This window comes from Oncorhynchus tshawytscha, linkage group LG11, assembly GCF_018296145.1.
Source record: "Oncorhynchus tshawytscha isolate Ot180627B linkage group LG11, Otsh_v2.0, whole genome shotgun sequence".
Classification (NCBI taxonomy): Eukaryota; Metazoa; Chordata; class Actinopteri; order Salmoniformes; family Salmonidae; genus Oncorhynchus; species Oncorhynchus tshawytscha.
Window position 1 is genome coordinate 192053 of NC_056439.1, and position 22948 is coordinate 215000.

The window sequence follows — 22948 nt, forward strand, 5'->3', positions numbered from 1 at the left end:
TGATTGAGAATCATACTTAGGTAGCCTGGGTTGCACTGTGTGTTTGTGGGGGATTGTTCCTGTCTTTGTGTTTGCACCAGAGAGGGCTGGTTTGAGTTCTCACGTTTATTGTTTTCGTTAGTTTATTCATGTATAGCGTCTTCATTAAAAAAAACATGAATAACCACCACGCTGCGTTTTGGTCCGCCTCTCCTTCACCACAAGAGAACCGTTACAGAATCACCCACCTACCAAGGACCAAGCGGCGTGGTAAAAGACAGCGACGACAGCAGCAGCAGCAGCAACAACAGCGGCCAGCATCACAGGACTCCTGGACATGGGAGGAGATACTGAACGGAGAGGGACCCTGGGCACAGGCTGGGGAATATCGCCGCCCCAAAGCAGAGCTGGAGGCAGCGAAAGCTGAGCGGCGGCGATATGAGGAGGCAGCACGGCAGTGCGACAGGTACGAGAGGCAGCCCCCAAATTTTTTTTGGGGGGGGGGCAGACGAGGTGTGGTACTAAGCCAGGTAGCAGACCTGAGCTCACTCCTCGTTCTTATTATAAGCAGCGCGTTACTGGTCAGCACCGTGTTATGCGGTTAAGCGCACGGTGTCGCCAGTACGTGCCCATAGCCCGGTGCGCTATAGGGCAGCCCCGAAAGTGCCATGCGAGTGTGGGCATCGAGCCAGGGCGTATGGTGCCTGCTCAGCGGGTCTGGTCGCCGGTACGCAGTTTTGGTCCAGGGTATCCTGCGCCGGCTCTGCGTGCTGTGTCTCCGGGGCGCTGGGAGGGTGCAGTGCGTCCTCTGCCTGCGCTCCGCTCGTGCCGGGCAAATGTGGGAATGGAGCCTAAGGGAGAGGTGCGTGTAGTGAGCACTAGATCTCCCGTGCTTACCCACAGCCTGGTTCAACCTGTGCCTGCACTCTGGAGGGTCCGGGCTAGAGTAGTTGTCCAGCCTGGGGAAGTGGTGCCAAGGTTGCGCACCAGAGCTCCAGTGCTCCCCCACAGCACTGTCCTTCAGGTGCCTCCTCCTAACACCAAGCCTCCTGAAGGTCTCCCCAGCCTGGTGGTTCCTATGGCAGCCCCACGCACCAGGCTGTCTCTCTGTCTCCTCCCTGCAGGTGGTCCTGCCTGTCCGGCGCCGCTGCCGGAGCCTCCCGCCTGTCCGGCGCCGCTGCCGGAGCCTCCCGCCTGTCCGGCGCCGCTGCCGGAGCCTCCCGCCTGTCCGGCGCCGCTGCCGGAGCCTCCCGCCTGTCCGGCGCCGCTGCCGGAGCCTCCCGCCTGTCCGGCGCCGCTGCCGGAGCCCCTCTGCCCAGAGCTGCCCCTCTGCCCCGAGCAGCTGCCCCACCTCTGCCCCGAGCAGCTGCCCCGAGCAGCTGCCCCACCTCTGTCCCGAGCAGCTGCCCCACCTCTGTCCCGAGCAGCTGCCCCACCTCTGTCCCGAGCAGCTGCCCCACCTCTGTCCCGAGCAGCTGCCCCACCTCTGTCCCGAGCAGCTGCCCCACCTCTGTCCCGAGCTGCCCCTCTGTCCAGTGGGGTCATTGAGAAGGGTGGCCATGGTGAGAAAGCCACGGAGGCGGACAATAAGGCGGACTAAGACAATGGTGAAGTGGGGTCCGCGTCCCGCGCCAGAGCCGCCACCGCGGACAGACGCCCACCCAGACCCTCCCCTATAGGTCAAGGTTTTGCGGCCGGAGTCCGCACCTTTGGGGGGGGCTACTGTCACGTTCTGACCTTTATTTCCTTTGTTTTGTATTTAGTTAGTATGGTCAGGGCGTGAGTTGGGTGGGCAGTCTGTTTGATTTTCTATGATTTGGGGATTTCTATGTTTCGGCCTAGTATGGTTCTCAATCAGAGGCAGGTGTCATTAGTTGTCTCTGATTGAGAATCATACTTAGGTAGCCTGGGTTGCACTGTGTGTTTGTGGGGGATTGTCTATGTTAGTGGCTTGTGTCAGCACAGGTCTCATTTGTAGCTTCACAGTCGTATTTGGTTTATTGTTTTTTGTTACTCTTTTGTATATAGTGTTCTCTTTATTAAAATTCACTATGAACACATACCACGCTGCATATTGGTCCTCTGATCCTTCTCGCCACTCCTCTTCAGATGAAGAGGAGGAAGACCGTGACATATTGACTGTACGTTTGTTTTTGTGTAACTCTGTGTTTTTTTTGTCGCACTGCTTTGCTTTATCTTGGCCAGGTCGCAGTTGTAAATGAGAACTTGTTCTCAACTAGCCTACCTGGTTAAATACAATAAAACAACTGCCAAGGTCCTCTCTTTGAAACCAATAGGCATCTGTCTGTTTCAACTAACACCTGGGAATCACACACACACACCCTATTTAGTTGGACAGAGTTTTGCAAGTGAAGTTAAACCTTGACATCAGGGGACTCTAGTAGGTGTATGTATTATAGCCTGAACCAAACTGTCCCTGCTGTGACTGCTGCTCCCCTCCAAACCCCAAAATGACCATTAGGCAGTGTTGCCTGAGCAGACGGCGGCCCCACAACAATAAAGGTCAGATACTCGGCAGTGCGAACAGCGAAGGAGCAACACAGCACAGCCTGCACAGACACACACACACTACACCTGACCTCATAAGCTGGCAAAGCCCTCATGCTGGGGCCCAGTGCATGTACACAGAAGCACACACACAATTGGAGAGAACGAGAGAGTACTGTATAAAAACAAGAAGTGCTTCAACCTCAGCCCAGCAGTGTTCCCCCTTACAGATCCTGATGATGCACATTAAATAAACCTGGGCTCCAGCCAAAGTAAGCGTCTCTTATCACTGTACAAAAAGCCAAATGATTCAAAGGAGGGGCTTGTTAAAGAAAGATTAGTCTGCAACGTCTACAGGGTTCAATTAAAAAGAAGGAAAAAAGAAAATCGGTGACTTTTCAAACAGCCATTTGGGTGGAAGGCATTAATGAAAGCTAAATGCACCTGCCCTGTATGTAAATAGCTTTGTAGGATACTGATGGGGCCCGAAGTGCAGCTGTTAATTTAACTTCCTTTCAAGGCCCCATACTAAGAATACCGCTGGCTCCGGCTGTTGCTCCCATCCCGCTCTCTCTCCCTCTCCCCATCTCTCACCCTCTCTCGCATCCCTCTCTTTTGCACACTCCTCTTCTATCCCCGCTTCCTTCCCTACCCAATCTCTCTCTTCACCGTCTCTCCCATCTCCACTCCTCTCCGCTCTCCCCTCCCTCTCTGCTCTCCCCTCCCTCTCCGCTCTCCTCTCCTCTCCCCTCCCCTCCCTCCATCCATCCCTGCTCTCTCCTCTCCTCTCTCCTCCCTCCTCTCCTCTCTCCCCTCCCTCCCTCCTCTCCTCTCCTCTCCCCTCCCTACATCCATCCCTGCTCTCCCCTCTCTCCTCTCCCCTCCCTCCATCCATCCCTGCTCTCTCCTCTCCTCTACCCTCTCCCTCTCCCCTCTCTCCCCTCCTCTCCTCTCCCCTCCCTCTCCGCTCTCCTCTCCTCTCTCCCCTCCCTCTCCCCTCTCTCTCCTCCCCTCCCTCCATCCATCCCTGCTCTCTCCTCTCTCCTCTCCTCTCCCCTCCCTCTCCGCTCTCCTCTCCTCTCTCGTCTCCCCCTTCCCCTCCCCTTCCCGAGATGAATGGCTCTTTTTTTGCCCTCCTGGTTCCACCTCCAGGTTTTTCATTTTTCCTCTCCTCCCTTTGATTCATTTATATGTCATTGAACAGTCAAGTCTCACATCTAGACTATTGTTCCCTTTAATCAAAGACGATTACAAAAGGCTCTTGTTCAAAGGCAGGGTGTCTGTCTGTGTGTGTCTACAGATTAGGTCTAACCTCGCTATCTATTTTCATAACATGACTTAATTTCAATTTATTTCAAAACACTAAACACGGTCTTCAACAGCACATTGAAGAGCACCTCTTGGCAGATATGCTCGAGTCAAAATAAAAGTGTCCCGGGCCTCCCGGGTGGCGCAGTGGTTAAGGGCGCTATACTGCAGCGCCAGCTGTGCCACCAGAGACTCTGGGTTCGCACCCAGGCTCACCGGGAGGTCCGTGGGGCGACACACAATTGGCCCTAGCATCGTCCGGGTTAGGGAGGGCTTGGCCGGTAGGGATATCCTTGTCTCATCGCGCACCAGCGACTCCTGTGGTGGGCCGGGCGCAGTGCGCGCTAACCAAGGTAGCCAGGTGCAAGGTGTTTCCTCCGACACATTGGTGCGGCTGGCTTCCGGGTTGGATGCGCGCTGTGTTAAGAAGCAGTGCAGCTTGGTTGGGTTGTGTATCGGAGGACGCATGACTTTCAACCTTCGTCTCTCCCGAGCCCGTACGGAAGTTGTAGCGATGAGACAAGATAGTAGCTACTAAACAATTGGACACCACGAAATTGTGGAGAAAAAGGGGTAAAATGTAAAATAATAATTAAAATAAAATTTAAAAAATAAAAGTGTCCACCGTGGCATAACATTAAATCACGGAAATTGATTTTCCCCCATTGAAAGAAAACATGCAACTCCATTAAAATGCCAATGAAGCAAATCCAAGATAACCATGGAGAGGAGCATGAAATCCCATTTTAGGGAAATGACTGACAAATGACTGGATTCCGGGTCAGAAATGAGACGGGGCTTGGCAGTTGTTCCTCGGTTAGCCAGGCGGAAAATTGAAAAATATAAGCTACAGTTAGCTAAGTCAAATATGAGACAAAAAAAGTATCCCTGGGTACTCCTTCCTTGCCCAGTCTAATCTCTCTTTCAAAGCAATTGATTTTACTTCAGTGGACTCTCTTTGTCCCAAAATATGCTAACTCTTATCCTAGTGTTTGCTAGCAGATAAGCGTTGACTACTGGGCAAATTCGCTTGTGCAGTTCATTAAAAAAAAAATGCTCTAACTTATTTTTCTTCAAACTTCTTTTCTCTCGGTTTCATTCTTTCTTTCTTTCTCTCTCTTTCTTTCTTTCTTTCTCTCCATCACCTCTTCTTTGTTGAGCTCTAAACTCAGTGTAACTAATTGGCTCTGACATGGTCCATAATGACTCGGCACTCGACAGAGAAGCTTTGTGGAAAATCACTTCTCATTTCCTCAGGGATCACTCAAGTGGGCACATGTTGAACCCATGACAACCCCCCTCCATCTTACAGCATGGGAAGGGCAAACGTCGACAAGATACAAAACGCTGATCTCAGATCGGAGGACATTAAGGCGGCCATCTTGATTAACAACCCCAGGGCCAAGCTGTATTCTTCAAACGTCTCAGAGTGGGAGTGCTGATCTAGGATCAGTTTAGCATTTTACATAATATCGAATTCGATGAAATGGACAGGGGAGGGCCTGATCCTAGATCAGCACTTCTTACTATGAGACGCTTTATGAATAGTTATGGGGGATGGTGGTTGGGGCTGTTACTGTACTGTCACTGTTCTCAGTTCACCTACATCACTATATTACCCCCATCGGGGTGTTTGTCAGGCCTGTGACGGCCCCACTCAATGAGAACATACCAATTAGACATGTCTTCTCCGTCAGAGAGAGAGAGACTCTACATCATGCACACAGCCACAGCCCGCGATGTGCGCTAAGTAATTGAATCAAACAGACACAATTCAATCACAGTCTCTCGGAGTGTCAATAGGGACGACTCAGGGTTATTGCGAAGGGACCTGGAAGATCCAAAATGGCCACCGCACAGAGAGAGAAGCCGGTGAGTAAATACAAAAAGCCTGAGTCAGTCAACAGTCTCATCGGCATTAGGGCCTACGCCCCACCAGTCAAATATAGCCGTCAGTGGCAAACAGAGCAGATCCCAATTGAGTCAAACCTCCCAGCTCAGCTGTCACTAACAGTACTGCGTAGCCTAGCCCTACTTGCACAAATCAAATCCTGATGTCAGGACCAAATGAATCTGTCACTACCAATGCTGGCCCTGCTACATTCACCTGTCGTTAGCAGAACAAGCCTCACATGAAATCCAGTCAGAGACAGACTTACATCCATCCTTCTCTGTTAGTATCCTATACCTCTCCACAGTAAAGTGGGCCAATCCAAAATGGCACCCCATACCCAGGCCAAAAGTAGTGCACTGTACTATACATGGAATATGGTGCCTTTTTGGACAAAGACACTTTAACGCTTTATTTAATCAGGAGGGTTGCATTTGGGTACGAATCTATTTTCCAAGGCAGCCCTGTCTCTGCTGCATGGTATGTGTTGTATAATGAGGCTGTCTCACCTCTTCTTCTCTGCCTCATGTCTGCTCAGTAGTCGCTGCAGCCCTCCGCCCTTAAAGCCCTGGAAGTGGGCCGCTGGAGCCCCCACCGTGATCACGTCATAGAATGCATCTGGGGAGGCAAGAAGGTGTCCCGCCTGGGGTTAGCGGGAACTGTGTTGTACAGTACAATACACCAAGTAGAGAGGAAGGGATGGGAACATGAAGAAGGGGGGGTCAAGAAGGAGGGGAGGGTTTGAGAAAAAGACAAACATGAGACTTCTATAAACTTTTTTCCCTCAGAAGGAAGGTGGAAAATTGTGACGCAGGAAAATAGTCATACAAGGTTTTGTTGGAATGTGTAATGAGGTCTGACAGTTGTGTGGACTGAGGAGAGGTGGTGATGAGTGTGTGTGTGTGTGTGTGTGTGTGTGTGTGTGTGTGTGTGTGTGTGTGTGTGTGTGTGTGTGTGTGTGTGTGTGTGTGTGTGTGTGTGTGAATCCTCCACTGTGGTGGTTTAGTGCGGTGGAGGACAGCTAACGAACGGCCTCTGGGACGGCAGACCAGCCAGCCGCCACAGAAAGTCCTGTTTGAGAAGTCCCGTCGACAGCATTACTGACAGAGCTGCTCTGAATGCGAAGGTTGGGAAGGGTATTGGTTGGCACTCGCCCCACGCTTCCGTCTTAATGATCCCATGGTCGCCGACATGGCCCCCATTGTCCCCCATTGTCCCCCACCTCTCCCTGCTCAGCCCCTGGGTTCTCAAACTTCCCAGCTCCCCTTAATTGGCTACTGCCTCACAACATACAGCGACACAATGAAATACAATGGTGAGCCGACAACATCACTCACACGGGCCAATTTGCTCTAGCTGATTTCCTAGTGTGTCCCTTCTCCGCCCCCATAAATCGACTGGAGAACCGTAGGGTGGGGTGGGGGAGGGGGGGGGCTGTCTTTCTCTCCCTGGGAGGAGAAATTATTGCGGGCCGGTGAGATACATTTGAATAATTCATACTTAAACAGGACATGGGAATGGGTTAAGGGAGATAAAATGTCCCTTTTACATAGCCCAAATGGAGTTCATAACACTGTTTCCTCACTCTGCAATTATTGACAGGCTGAGGAACAAGGTGCTAATATCTTGCAATCAATGTCTTAGCATTAAGTAGAGTTATTATTGAGTTAACCCTAGCACAGTTAGACCAAGCATTTATGCTATGACTATTGTGAATAACATTTACCATTGGACATTTCACCAAATAATAATTCAAGGAAAATTACTCAAAAATGTGAGGACTGCGATTCGTATCCATTTAAAAGTAATCACATTTATTACAGTTACGCAATAAGAATGCAATTTGAGAATGACAAACACCAGAAATCTTCACGATTAAAAGGATACAAAATATCCTTTTAACAATAAGTCTTAACAGCATAGAATATTCACCACGACAGTACCAACGTATATCAGGTTGACCAATGACTCCATGATCTAAGTTAAAACTCAACTTTTATTCTTCCAAGAGCGCCAATTCCCTGTATCTCCTATTGTCTAATTAACTTCACTTTGATGGCCCCAAACAGTACAACAAAGACATGAAAACCCACACATTCTCGGATCTAATCACCACACCTCAACACCGTATGATAAGAGCACACCTGTGTTGCTCTTCTTTGAACTATCTGCCATCCGGCGAACAGATCGACAGTTTCTCTGTAGCAATAAATCCATACGCTTACGACTGAAACATGTCAACCTTCGTAGCTCTTCCTGAACTCTTGAAACAATCCAAACATGAATTTCGACGATTCAAGTCTGTCTTTACACCTCTCCTGGCTTCAGTGACCCTAGGACATCTGTGGGAATGTCTCTTCCTCGAGATGGCCACAGATGTGATCGCCCCTAGATGGTCTGTCGTTCAAATGCCATAAATGGTGACTGATTCATCATACTGTGCTCCCACGCTAGCCAGTCGCCAGTCGCTAGTATCGTCACCTTCTCTCATTCTCTCACTACATGATCAATAGTGGAACACAAATCCAAATGCAAAAACTATGCATGGTTTGGTTTGGTTTGGTTTGTTTGGGAGGAAAGAAAGACCAAACTAGAGGAAATACGACTATAATTCCTGACAAGCACAGAAAACTAGGTGACTAATAGAAAGGATGTTGATGTCATTTACATGGATGGACAAAGTCAAAGTGAATCGTTTTTCACCCCAAAGGAAACAACTGCCCAAGGGAGTGACCAGACTAGACTACGTGGAAGCCATTTTATCAACAAACAATGCATCACCATGTGTTTCAAGAGCTATTATGTCTTCTGAAACTTGGCAGCAGAAACCAAGCTGAACTGAACCAGGAACGATCTCTTTCAACACATTCTCCCTCTTTCTCAGGGGTGGTAGACTTCTGACTAACCCTTCTTTTTGACCAGTCAGTCAGTGGTCATGGTTTTCGCTAACAGCTCCATTCCCTTTATTCTCCTTATTGTCCCTGATGTGCAGAGTAGTCGAGATCTGTGTCAAGGCTTGTCTAGCCTTCAACTTTACAATCAATCAAACGGCGAGACAACTCGAAACTGAGGAACATTCCCCAAGAGCTAGCGAGTTCGCAGTTATTGAGCTCATCCCAGAGCTAGCGTGTAGAAGCGTGTCAGCGGCCATAATGCATTTTGACAAGTCTAGGGCCGAAATAGAGAGGTGAGTATTGGGGTTGGTTGTAGAGGGAGATGGAAGCTCAAAGGCAGGCTATTCTGTGTATTCCCTCTCAGGGACAAACGCGTAGGGCTTCGTTAGACCATTGTCTGTCGGTCGGTCTGTCTGTCAGAGTTAATGTGCACCTGTCAGCACCCCAGATGCCTCTGATCCGCGCCTTGTGCGCTCTCCTGACAAGAGAAGAAGTAGAGCAAAGGACGTGAACTCTTGAACTGTAGCGGCTGTAGGTGACGTTCAAGACCCCAGTGCTCATTCCCAGCAGCTGGAAAACCCTCATGAAGTTGTAATAGTCAGGGTTATATTCATTAGGGCACACCATAACCCTGAAAACTAAAATGTACATTTCTTATTGGACAAGTCCAGCTAGTCCTTCCCTGTTTTAATCCGTTTTTGGTGCCTAATGAATACAACCCGTATGCTTTATAGGTCAATTTGGACACACACCTGTTTGTCTGGGACACGTTACCCTCATCCTCTGGGTGTGCAGGTTGATAGGGATGAACTCTAGATACCTCTGGGCCTTGCTGCAGCTCGGCTTGAATGACGGACCTGGAAAAGATAGCAAAGAAAAGATGTGTCAGTATTGGACACATTGCAAGCCATTAAGATGTTTATAACTGAAAGAGGCTTTCCACGTCAGGTAGAAGGCCTCATAGTAGAGCCCAGTGACACCCAGCACTCCTTCCCATCTGGTCTTGCAACGCTTAGTGGTCTCTCTCAAATCCACACTATTAGCTCAACTTTAAAGCGTCACTGCATCATGTAACTAAGAATGCACAGAAAGCACCAAATTCAGCATCTTCAATGTCATAGATTACAAGATCATGTTATCAAACTCATAGACCAAACACAGAAGCCTATCATGCCACCAATCCTTAAGGAGTCACACCCTTGAGTACAGAACTGTTTCGTCTGGACCCAGGAGTGTATTCATTACGCCGATTCTGTTGCAAAGCTTTTCTTAAACGGACGCAAACGGAACGAAACGGGGAAGGACCCACCTGAATTTGTCCAATAGAAACTCTTGTTTTTGTTGCAAAACGTAACTGTTTGCAACTGTTTGGACGAATGATTACACCCCAGTTCATTACTAGCCTGAGCTTCTTATCTGGCTGAGCTTGTAGCTCCAGTTATGACCCTCACATGTCAGCACAGACAGAAATGTATACCTTTTAAAAATACAACTATTACAAACCTGCAAACACCTATATCTTCTAACGGACACGTTACGCATAGCTACTGTAAAATCACTTTAAAGTTTGGATTTACCTTCCAATGCAAGATACTTAGAAATATATATCACAGATACCAGAGACTTCTCCGCATTTCAAAACCAGCTCAATTTCAGATCAGGCCTTCCAATGCATCCACTAATGTACAGTGTAATCCTCTAAGCATAGGATTTGATCTTCTTTTGCACCACTTGCTTTGTACCAAACTTCCAATTAAAACGGTACCCCCCAAAAGATAAAGCACAGGCTTATGCTGAAGATGAAAAACACTATCTGACGCTCCACGCCGGTAGCGTAAATCCTAAATATGTAAATAGAGCTGGAAAACTTTCTTTGAAATAGGGCTAAGCTTTTAAGAACAGTCAAACAACGCAGGCTATCTGACATTCTGCGGTGTTTGCTGAAGGAGAGGGTATTTGTGTGAGTCAAGATAAAGGTAGGGAAAAAACAGGTACACACACACACACGCACACGAGGGAAAATCGTATTCTCCTCAAACAAACATTTGAAGTTATCTTCCAAATTAGTTCCACATCAAAAATGTTTAATTGGGTTTTCTCTCGATTCGATCAGAACTCTGTGTTTCCAGCTTTGAGAAATTCCACGCAACTCAAACAATCAATCAGACATTCAAACATGGGGGAAAAAACATGTTGATGTGTCTGCATGAGGACTGGGTGCATATACCCTTGTCCTGTGTATTCCATTTGAGCAGAGAGGTCTATACATCCCATTTGTCAACATAATGTTGGAATCCCATTTTAGACAAATGTCCTTTCAGCCAAGACTATAATAAACTGTTCCAAGTAGATGTTTGCGGTGCTAATTCCAAATATATATCCACAGGGAAAAGCACACGCAGGATACCAAAGTTATAGGCTCAGTAATTTCATTTATTTAGATATCCTGCTTGTGCTTTTCCCTGTGGATATATATTTGACATCCCATTTCCCCATCCCACCCAGCGTTAGGAGGATCCAGTGAGCGTTCGCACATGCAGGAGTCGAGGACACCACACGTGTCCCCACTACCACCCATGAAACATTTAACTGCTCTTCCAGTTGGCTACACTTACAACATGCTAGCCTGATGCTAGCACATCTGGTCTCCAGCTGCTTACTTACAGATGTCCACACAGGCTCCAGATTATTGACTGTACATTTTTTTACAGGCCCTACACGGGATGCTAGCTAGGGTTCAAGTCTGTTTCATTCCTTTGCCATGTGTGATGGCCAAATACCCAAATTATATCCGGCTATTCGTTTAGTATCTATATCACCACCCTTCAAAAGCTCCTAGTTTGGCAGCCATCTTTATATTCTTGTTTCTGACGTCACATATTCATCTGTAGCATTTAGCTAAACATGCCCTATGAGCTCCCCCAGCTGTGCTAGATTGAGCGATCTCTTACGGCTAATGCTAAAGTCTGCCAGGGGCCTTGCCATCACTTCAGCTCAGTGGGCTGCCACCAGTCACTCTGTCAACTGTGTGCACTGGGGACGGGGGCTAATCGAGCTAGCGACCGGTGCGGGTTAGACGAATTAGCCGTATCAAATTCCCATCTGTTTGCCCAGGTGGTCAGTCTGTGTGACAGGAGGGAGCCAGGATACTGACCCACACACAGCTGGCTGGCCAAAGTGGAGGGGGTTGGAGTGGAGGGACTCTTTCACTCTGATTTAACCCTGATCTTACCAGGTAAGTTGACTGTGAACACATTCTCATTTACAGCAACGACCTGGAGAATAGATACAGGGGAGAGGAGGGGGGATGAATGAGCCAATTGGAAGCTGGGGATGATTATGTGGCCATGATGGTATGAGGGACAGATTGGGAATTTAGCCAGGACACCGGGGTTAACACCATGGGATCTTTAGCGATCACAGAGAGACAGGACACCTGCTTAACATCCCATCCGAAAGACAGCACCTTACATAAGGCAATGTCCCCAATCACTGCACTGGGGCATTGGGATATTTTTGGGGGGACCAAAGGAAAGAGTGCCTCTTACTGGCACTCCAACACCACTCCCAGCAGCATCTGGTCTCCCATCCAGGACCAACCCTGCTTAGCTTCAGAGGCAAGCCAGCAGTGGGATGCAGGGTCTCTCTCTGTCAGCCTGAAGACACATTATGGGATGCCTTTGGATCGCTAACTTCAAGAAACGGTTGTTCAATCCACTAACGATTACAGACGGTGGCAGAAAGTACCTTCTCCTTCCTGTACCAATCCATCCATGAACATAGTCAATATCGTCTTTGATTAGGGCCTTTTCAACCATCTGGAGAGTTCAAAAACCTTTTCCAATGCAGTATCACACATCCTTCCAAATGAAAAAGCCAATATGTAGCAGTAGTAGCAGCAGCAGCATCCAATCAGGCCCGGTAGCTAGCTAGCAGCATAGACTTTAAAGAAGCTTAGCAGTGGGGGGGCTGGTGCTGAGGAAAGCAGAGGAACACAGCGAAAGCCTCAGCGTTCACAGGCTCCTAAGGCCGCCTCAGGACACACTTGGCACAGCAAACAAGACTCCCAAATAACCACCGCCGGGACGGGAGGCCGGGGTTCAGATTGATGCTGGGACGGATTTGTGCATTTAACATTTTTCCTATCCTCCCTCCACTCCTCTTGTGCGGTGCAGACAGGGATACATTTTTTGGGGTGGCTCAGGGAATTCTCTCAGAGTGTATCCGAGGATTTCCTTTCATTCAAATAGCAGGCAACTTAGAGCTCCCACCATGGAGGAACTGGAAACACACTGGTGGTGTCTGTAAACTGTCTACAATATACAGGACTACAGTGGCTCACACACTACTTCATCCCTCAGGCGCCTCTGTAACAATACAACAAGACTATTTAGTCTAGAAGGGGGACTTTGCTCACCATGATTGAAGAGCGAGTGACAGACGGGTCTTCACTGTAGCTGACCGATGGCGTAGGAAGACCAACAAACATTCACTAACGGGATTAACCAAGCTTCTAATTCGTCGGCCGGCAAACAATAGGAGTGGGAGAGATATGCTGGGGTCATTCCAGCTTAATAAGTATGAATAAAAGGAAAACAATAGGAGTGGGAGAGATGATGAATGAATGAATGGAGTTATTAGAGCATCTGAAGTATGCTGGGGTCATTCCAGCTTAATAAGTATGAATAAAAGGAAAACAATAGGAGTGGGAGAGATGATGAATGAATGAATGGAGTTATTAGAGCATCTGAAGTATGCTGGGGTCATTCCAGCTTAATAAGTATGAATAAAAGGAAAACAATAGGAGTGGGAGAGATGATGAATGAATGAATGGAGTTATTAGAGCATCTGAAGTATGCTGGGGTCATTCCAGCTTAATAAGTATGAATAAAAGGAAAACAATAGGAGTGGGAGAGATGATGAATGAATGAATGGAGTTATTAGAGCATCTGAAGTATGCTGGGGTCATTCCAGCTTAATAAGTATGAATAAAAGGAAAACACCCGTTTTGTTTTTGAAACTGTGGAAGAGGATTTATTCACTCAAACCGCACCCCCTCCCCCCGACTACAGGCACAAATCCCCACAGACTACTGGCACACAACGCAGTGCGTCCTTCCTCCTCAAACCCCCACAGGCTACTGGTACACAACGCAGTGCGTCCATCCTCCTCAAACCCCCACAGGCTACTGGTACACAACGCAGTGCGTCCATCCTCCTCAGACCCCCACAGGCTACTGGTACACAACACAGTGCGTCCATCCTCCTCAAACCCCCACAGGCTACTGGTACACAACGCAGTGCGTCCATCCTCCTCAAACCCCCACAGGCTACTGGTACACAATGCAGTGCGTCCATCCTCCTCAAACCCCCACAGGCTACAGGTACACAACGCAGTGCGTCCATCCTCCTCAAACCCCCACAGGCTACTGGTACACAACGTAGTGTGTCCATCCTCCTCAAACCCCCACAGGCTACTGGTACACAACGCAGTGCGTCCGTCCTACTCAAACCCCCCACAGACTACTGGTACACAACGCAGTGCGTCCATCCTCCCTCTTCCTCTTCAATCTCACTTTCCCTCTCCCCCACTTTCTCCCCCTCTCACTTGTAACATTGCAACTAGCCACCACATACACACCTCTTTCTCTCTCCATCTTTCTTACATCTCTCTATCCTCCCACTCCCCACCTTTTCTTTAATCACATTAGGTATCAATACTTAACCTGCTTGCTGCCTTCTCTGCCCGGCTCGTTTAGCGTTGTCTGTCACTGCGCCGACTTAATGCGGTGCTGGATTATAGGCTGGGCCCCCTCCTCTGCTGCACGGTGTCCAACGGCTAGCAGCTAACTTGATCATCACACAATGCAGCATCTGGCCATGCAGGGAGAGCTGTCATGAAGCATCTCAACCCACGCCGCTTTGCCCTCTACTTACTAGATGGTGTGTGTCTGTGTGTGTGTATGTGTGTGTGTGTGTGTGTGTGTGTGTGTGTGGCCATCGTCGCTCATCAGAGGTTCGCAGGGAAAGAACACCTTGACAAATATCTCATTATGGAATGAGAGGTGTGGGAGGAAAAATCTATCACTCCATCAGGATTATATGGCCGCTGGGACCCAAGGAAGCTGGGATAGAGGGTCGATAGAGGGATGGGGGAGGGATAGAGTGAGAGAAAGAGAGAGAAATTGAGAGAGAGTTGTTATGGCTCGCGCTGTGACCCATCAAGCATCGTGTTGTGGAAGTCTATTGAATTTGGTCGAGGACAGATATGGATCATTTGATAGTGCCAAATAATATCTGTCATTTTGTGCAACAGAGTGGATGTATGTAGGTGGGGGTGTGTGGGGGTGTGTGGGGTGTGTGTGTGCGTGTGTGTGTGTGTGATTCAGCCAAACAGTTAATTGTCTAAGTTTTGTTCTGCATCTTGTCAGTAGGAATCAGCAGGATAAGCGTCTAAACCCTATCAATATCAGATGAAGCCCCCCCCCCGCACACACACACACACACACACAGAGTAGCACTCAATCAGCTTCCCCTTGTCAACAAAATGATTATCACGTAATTCTTCATTATCCCCCTTAACCCTTGTAGAAACGTTGTTGCTATGGAAACTAACGCAGCAGAAGTCAGAAACACTAGAGAGTGTGTTTTCTGCTCTCCAGGATGAAGGGAAGTCGTAAAGAGGAAACAAAGGTGACTCGAGGTGGTCATCGGTCCCCAAGGCCTCAGTCCTCACCCAGTGTCATTTTTTACCCAGGATTAAATTCTGGATCTAATCGACGAGTTCAACTTGATATGTGACATTGACTGTCTGTATGATAATGTAAAATATGTTGTTCGGTTTTATATCGGGCTGGGTGCATGCTTATTAGTAACTGGAATAAGCAATTTCATAAAAGTGTAGTGTCTGGCTGCTCCTCATTACACACCAAAGACCAGCAAATATTCTTTACATCTTCAACATAGGAATCACTACAAAACCTCTGGTATGATCTCTTATACTCCCAAGTGGTGCAGCGGTCTAAGGCACTGTACCTCAGTGCAAGAGGTGTCACTATAGTACCAGGCTGTGTCACATCCGGCCGTGATTCCTACCTTTACACTAAGGTGACCTGCCTAAATGACTACCGACCCGTAGCACTCACGTCTGAAAGGCTGGTCATGGCTCACATCAACACCATTATCTCAGAAACCCTAGACCCACTCCAATGTGCATACCGCCCTAACAGATCCACAGAAGATGCAATCTCTATTACACTGCCCGCTCCCACCTGGACAAAAGGAACACCTACTGTATGTGAGAATGCTATTCATTGACTACAGCTCAGCGTTCAACACCGTAGTACCCTCAATAAGCTAAGGACACTGGGACTAAACACCTCCCTCTGCAACTGGATCCTCGACTTCCTGACAGGTCACCCCCAGGTGGTAAGGGTAGGTAACAACACATTTGCCACGCTGATCGTCAACACAGGGGCCCCTCAAGGGTGCGTGCTCACTCCCTGTTCACTCATTACTGCACAGCCAGGCACGACTCCAACACCATCATTTGCAGATGACACAACAGTGGTAGGCCTGATCAACGACGAGACAGCCTATAGGGAGGAGCTCAGAGACATGGCCGTGTGGTGCCAGGACAACAACCTCCCCCTCAACATGATCAGGACAAAGGAGATGATTGTGGACTACAGGAAAAGCAGGACCGAGCACACCCCCATTCTCATTCGACAAAACCTATTCCTCCTCAGGAGACTGAAAAGATTTGCCATGAGTCCTCAGATCCTCAAAAGGTTCTACAGCTGCACCGTCGAGAGCATCCTGACTGGTTATGTCAGTCAGGAGCGCCAAGTCTAGGTCCAAGAGGCTTCTAAACAGCTTCTACCCCCAAACCATGAGACTCCTGAACACCTAATCAAATAGCTACATAGACTATTTGCACCCCCCCCTCTCTTTTACACCGCTGCTACATGTACATACCTTGACTAACCAGTGCCCCGCACATTGACTCTCTACTGGTACCCCCTGTATATAGTCTCGCTATTGTTATTTCACTGATGCTGTTTAACTACTTCTTACTTTTCTTATTCTTATTTGTATTTTTGAAACTGCGTTGTTGGTTAGGGGCTTGTATGTAAGCATTTCACTGTAAAGGTGAACCTGTTGTATTCAAAAACAAGAAAAGGCCAAACAAAACCCAAGTAAGATGATTCAGGGGTGTTCACAAAGAGGGATTTCAGAAATGCTCGCTTCTTCCCAAGGGTACCTCTACCCTTTTTAGAGGTAGAGAGCATTATAGCATGGTATAGGGCATGAAGCAGTGTGTGTGCATAGTGTAAATATGTGTGTGCGTATAGTGACTATGTGTGTGTCCATGCTTGCCTGTGTGCATCTAGTAAGTCTTACCAGTGATCTTATTCAGCTCAGCCAGGGTCTCCTGGTAGGCAGCTATCACCTGTCCATAACGGCCAATCACCTCCTTCCTCAGGTTGTCCCAGTGGGGAGACAGTTCCCCAAGGTCCCTCAGCTCCTGTATCCTGGAATGACAGGGGATCCACAGGGAATGTCAATGAGAGATACATGGATCGTTACGGAGTACAAGGAATTTCTCAACCGGACTCTGTCGGCTCAGTTCAATCAAACCCATATCCCACTGACACAGAAAGGGAGAGAGAAAGTAAGGAGAGCAACAGAGTAAGAACAGAGAGAGAGACAGTAAATCAATCAATACATTTTATTTGTAAAGCCCGGCCGAGCAAGCAGAGACATAAGCAGAAGCACAGATACTAAAATAAGTCCGTAGAAGGAAGAAACCTAGAGAGGAACCCGGCTCAGAAGGAGCGCATATCCCTGTTCTGTCTTTACTGGGTAGAGATATACAGGAATGTCACTGAGAGGATACAGATCATTACAGAATACATGCATGCATTTTGTAAATCAAGACATTCATAAAGATTGCTTTGGTAGGTTCAACACAACCACGTACAGTATTATCCAGCAAGACTGAACCTATTCTATGACCCCCTGCATCATCTAATGCTGTTGTGCTGGCTCATGGCCAATAGCACGGTTAGATTGCCTCCACTGTGACTAATGCTGTTCATTGTCTTCTGGTTTGAGTCATATGACCCTAACTGTCACAGTGGCGAGTGTATTAACAGACCGTTTAACACCTCTCTGATGCATCCAGGAACACACACACACACATGCACACACGCACGCACACACGCACGCACGCACGCACACACACAGATGGGCGCCTACACACAAATGCGCACACACACACACCATTTACCCCATCCCTGAGCCTCACTGCTTAGTCGATAGACTGATCATTATGAAACAAATCCCACCCTCAGGCTAGAAGCCATTTTGTCCACTTATCCACTCGTTTACCAACATCACCCCTTCTTCTCTTCTCCCAGTCAGAGACATCCTACCACCCAGATCCCATTAACCAAGAATAAACCCCTCTATCTAGCCCTCTTCTCTAGTTTGTCGGAGTCGATCGCCACGGCAACCGGATTGATCTCATAGAGAGGCCGTGCGTGTGAGGCGTGTAGCCGGAGGGCCAAAATACCCCAACACGTTGCCATTAGGGGCCCGAGGTAAACTGAGGTCATTGCCGAGGAAATAACCAGCCGTCGCCGGAGGCGTCCAAGCTGATACCCAGGACACCGCCTGTGTGTTACTTTTCCTTAGCCGGCTGGGTCGTTGTTATCATCTGAATGGCTGTGATCAGACGTGATATGAGACACGGTGCCTGTACTATCCACTGTAAAGAAGGTCTTGATCTCAATGATACGTAGGGGGTTTCGGTGGGCTATTTGCTTTAATAGAGATGTGTTATTCTTGACAACGGATCCAATGTTTCTCAGACTACAGACAGTGTGGTGCTGCTAATCAGACTCACTAAAATGTCAATTAGCCACTATAAGAATATGTTAGCAGACTGATTGATCTATTCTAATTAATTTGCAAACATATCATTGATCGAAATGTTCGCATGATGTGTTTTTGTGAGAGATTAAGGGACATTTGCAAACATATCAAATCATCTATCACCACCCTCCACCCTCTCGCCTCACGAAACCCAATTGACAATGGCACAGAAGTAAACGTAGCCAGATAAATAGTGCCATGCTGCCCAGGTGCAGTTAACATTTCTCCATGACCCCCCTTTCCACCTTAAAGTGCACCCTCTCTCTACGGTAGTTAACATGAGTAGTGCTATCCGGGGTCCTTGGGACATCCCTACCCTAAACCCTAGCCCTAACCATTTTACATTTCAACTTCAATAGGGTAGGGACATCCCAAGGATCCCGGAGAGTAAGGACCTACTGTAAATAAGCTCTGTGGCAGACCTAGTGGTGGAACACATTGCTCTGTGACCAAGACGCTGTGCGGCTATGCTCCACAGGTGAGTTGTGGGTAACGGACATAGGGAGCATTGATTCAACATCATGGGAGAGAGTTAAAGGGATAGTTCCATGATTTTACACATTTATGTATTTGTTTCCTTATTAGCATTTCTTGACAGTGGCTAGCTCAACTAAACCAGCGTGGATTGCAGTCCTTGTCCATAGACTGATTTCAAGTAACAAAACAAATATCTAAACATGTAAAATACCGTAACTACCCCATTAATTTGAATTACCATAAGTAATAGGTTATCTAGCCAAACCAGGTGGGCTTCCGACTTTTCGCTTCCAGAATATTCCGTAAAAAGAGAACTTCAGTATCTCATTCCGGTATCTCATTAAGAGCTAAGATCAGCCACCCTTAATTGTGTGGAGATTTCCTCAGAGAACAATGATGAGTTCCCATGTAAAGTTCCCGACTCAAAGCCTTCCCGTGTAGCCTTAACACTTTCAACCAGAAGATTAGCATCTTTGTAAATTAGTCAGCGCACAAAAGGCACCCGATTTCTTTTTAAAACAGGACAAAAATATTCTCCAGTATCAGTTTGGGATAGAAGAAAGGGAAAAAAATGATTATTTCTCTTTGTTCTGTATGGTAATCCGACACCACTGCTGACAGAGATAATGATATTGGCCCTCTCGCAGAGTAGGAGATGGGGACGTTCAGATAGGTGTCATTTCGTGGGGGTTGGCATAGTGAGGTTTAAAGTAGACCCACTCCATGAGGCCTCGATGCTCCAATCAAACATATTGTTCTAACCCAGCCATCCACTTGGGTTTGGAGAGGGCTCTAATGCTCATGAGAGAATGCAGTGTGTGTGTGTGTGTGTGTATGTGTGTGTGTGTGTGTGTGTGTGTGTGTGTGTGTGTGTGTGTGTGTGTGTGTGTGTGTGTGTGTGTGTGTGTGTGTGTGTGTGTGTGTGTGTGTGTGTGTGTGTGTGTGTGTGTGTGTGTGTGTGTGTGTGCGTGCGTGTGTGTGTGCGTGTGTGATGCTCTCTCTATGATGCCGTCTGATTCCAGCGCTATAGCCACTTTGTCAAACACCATACCCATGCTCTTCAGCAGATTGCAGCCATTCAGTGTAATCCATATTCTTCTGTCTAAACCACTGTTATTTGTGTATCAAGAGGCGTCAGCCCCAGCCCAGACGGGTTATTTTGATGCTGGGCAGACAGCGGTGGTTGGGGGTCAGTGGGTGAACAACAGTGTGTGTGCCGGGGGGTAGGGGGAGACTGAGTCACAAGCCTTAAGAGGGACAATGAATAGGGAAGATGAAGGAGGGAGGGAGATGTGGTAGAAAGCTATAGATAGTACACTGCATAATGAAACTCTGACCTTGCGGGGGGGGCAGAGAAACTGCGTTACGTCAGTGAGATAGAGAGAGGGGAAGAGAGAGATAGACGGGGGAGGGGTGACAATGAGTCACAGGCCTTAAGAGGGACACTGAGTAGGGAAAATGAAAGAGAGCGAGAAAGAGTGAGAGAGACAAATGCAGGGAAGATTGACATGAGCGAGAGACTGAGACTTGAAGCACAAGACACAGTAGGGAATGAGGGCAAAAGTAGACAGAGGCCTCAGACAGACAAGCAGAAGAAAGAAAATGAGAGAGAGAGAGAGAGAGAGAGAGAGAGAGAGAGAGAGAGAGAGAGAGAGAGAGAGAGAGAGAGAGAGAGAGAGAGAGAGAGAGAGAGAGAGCTGTTATGTTCAAACTGACTTGGACAGATGAGGGGTACAGAAAACATTTTCCAAAGAGCAAAGACCTGTCATGTGAGAGACTTTATTTCATGCTGTGTTATAGTGGCCTGTTCAATTTAATCACCAAGAGCTTTGGGCCTGGGGTCAATATAACCTGCGTGAGACGACTCACAAACAGAAGCCTCCTTCTTTACAACCCAACCTGCCTCCTTTACTGTAGACGGCCAAGTACATAGAGCACTATAGCCTACTGATTTCCATATAGTGTGCTTTACTGAAATGTAGTGTAGAGAGGCCGTAGTATCAACCACCAACCAAAGGCAGACCGCTGTGACACTCTTTAGTTCACAGGAGCAGAAGAGGATCAGCTCACTTCCTCCTTGTTGAATGGGGAAGGAATGTAGGCGTAGCTCGGAATTCATGAAACGATCAGATCAATTCATTAAAGAAAAGGAAAAATATTATTTAACGCCCACATCCATAATTGGGACACTCGCACACACAGTCACTCACACACAAAGAGCCACACAAGAGCTATACACCCACACACAAGGACAAAGATTAAACAGGCATGTTGATAAGGTTGGAACATGGCTGTCAACATCAAAGGGAACGAGGGATGAAGAGAGGAGAAAAAGAGATGCCACTATTAGCATAAAGTGATGCTGGGGAAAGAGACTATGCCACTTCACAGCGTGTGTGTGTGTGTGTGTGTGTGTGTGTGTGTGTGTGTGTGTGTGTGTGTGTGTGTGTGCGTGTGTGTGTGTGTGTCACTTCACAGCCTTAAAAGGCGTATCTTAATCATTAAAAGGGTAAAGCCTGATTGAGTTTTTACACCGAACTAAGAGGTAGCTAGAACGCCTGAAATCATTTAAAGAGGATTACAAACAAGCTCTTAAACTCCCTATCTACCTGGTAGTGAATGATAGATATACATTGATGTTTGTGGGTAAACAAACTCAATAACGTACTTGTGTTTTTGAGCATGTGTCATACACACCCATTGTATAGTGGCAGAGCGAGATTGTTTTCTGAATAGTCCTTAATTGCTATAGCCATAATTTACAAATGAACGATATGTAACCATTGATTCCTGAACAAGAGAACATCTAAATGCCTCATGAGCTTAGTTCAACTGTCATACACCATCAGAACCCCAAATATAAGCTTGTTTTACTTGAATGTTTGTAACCAATGCAAACATAAACAAATGCTGTACAGCCTCAAAACACTATCATTTTTATGGTCAGTCCTTGCCTCCAAAATATGGAGGGTCAGTCCTTGCATCCATAGCTCCGTCTATGAATTTAAGAGTTGTTACATTTCTCCATCCCGTAGCTATTTACCTAAACAGAGGTGGGGTGGCGGCTTTGTTATACTTTCAATGAAGGACTCTAGCTTTAAAGTATTGTTCCACTCAGACTGCAAGTATCAAGAGAGGTTAGAGTCTAGAGGCAATAGAGCAGATAATAACAAGGTTTAAATAATAGCTTTTAAGGGAGGGAACGTGAGGGAAACCTTGGTCTGAGAATGTTCTAATCTAGAACTTGAGGGAAACCTTGGTCTGAGAATGTTCTAATCTAGAACTTGAACTTGGGGAAACCTTGGTCTGAGAATGTTCTAATCTAGAACGTGAGGGAAACCTTGGTCTGAGAATGTTCTAATCTAGAACGTGAGGGAAACCTTGGTCTGAGAATGTTCTAATCTAGAACTTGAGGGAAACCTTGGTCTGAGAATGTTCTAATCTAGAACTTGAGGGAAACCTTGGTCTGAGAATGTTCTAATCTAGAACTTGAGGGAAACCTTGGTCTGAGAATGTTCTAATCTAGAACTTGAGGGAAACCTTGGTCTGAGAATGTTCTAATCTAGAACTTGAGGAAAACCTTGGTCTGAGAATGTTCTGATCTAGAACTTGAGGGAAACCTTGGTCTGAGAATGTTCTAATCTAGAACTTGAGGGAAACCTTGGTCTGAGAATGTTCTAATTTGGAACTTGAGGGAAACCTTGGTCTGAGAATGTTCTAATCTAGAACTTGAGGGAAACCTTGGTCTGAGAATGTTCTAATCTAGAACTTGAGGGAAACCTTGGTCTGAGAATGTTCTAATCTAGAACTTGAGGGAAACCTTGGTCTGAGAATGTTCTAATTTGGAACTTGAGGGAAACCTTGGTCTGAGAATGTTCTAATTTGGAACTTGAGGGAAACCTTGGTCTGAGAATGTTCTAATCTAGAACTTGAGGGAAACCTTGGTCTGAGAA

At 47.3% G+C, this 22948-nt stretch overlaps 1 protein-coding gene across 12 annotated transcripts in view; it reads right to left on the reverse strand.

Annotated features, from left to right (window-relative positions):
- The window catches only part of LOC112234711 (type II inositol 3,4-bisphosphate 4-phosphatase), a 266070-nt gene that overhangs the window by 78534 nt on the left and 164588 nt on the right, over positions 1–22948 (reverse strand). For all 12 annotated transcript variants that reach the window (XR_006084508.1, XR_006084506.1, XR_006084507.1 and 9 more), the window contains 3 exons: positions 16983–17113; positions 9333–9437; positions 6196–6304 (listed from right to left, as the gene is read on the reverse strand). Coding sequence is in view for 9 of the 12 variants with exons in the window: in XM_042329620.1 (XP_042185554.1) it covers positions 6196–6304; positions 9333–9437; positions 16983–17113 (345 nt within the window). In the remaining 3 variants the exon portion in view is untranslated. The remainder of the gene's footprint in view (positions 1–6195; positions 6305–9332; positions 9438–16982; positions 17114–22948) is intronic.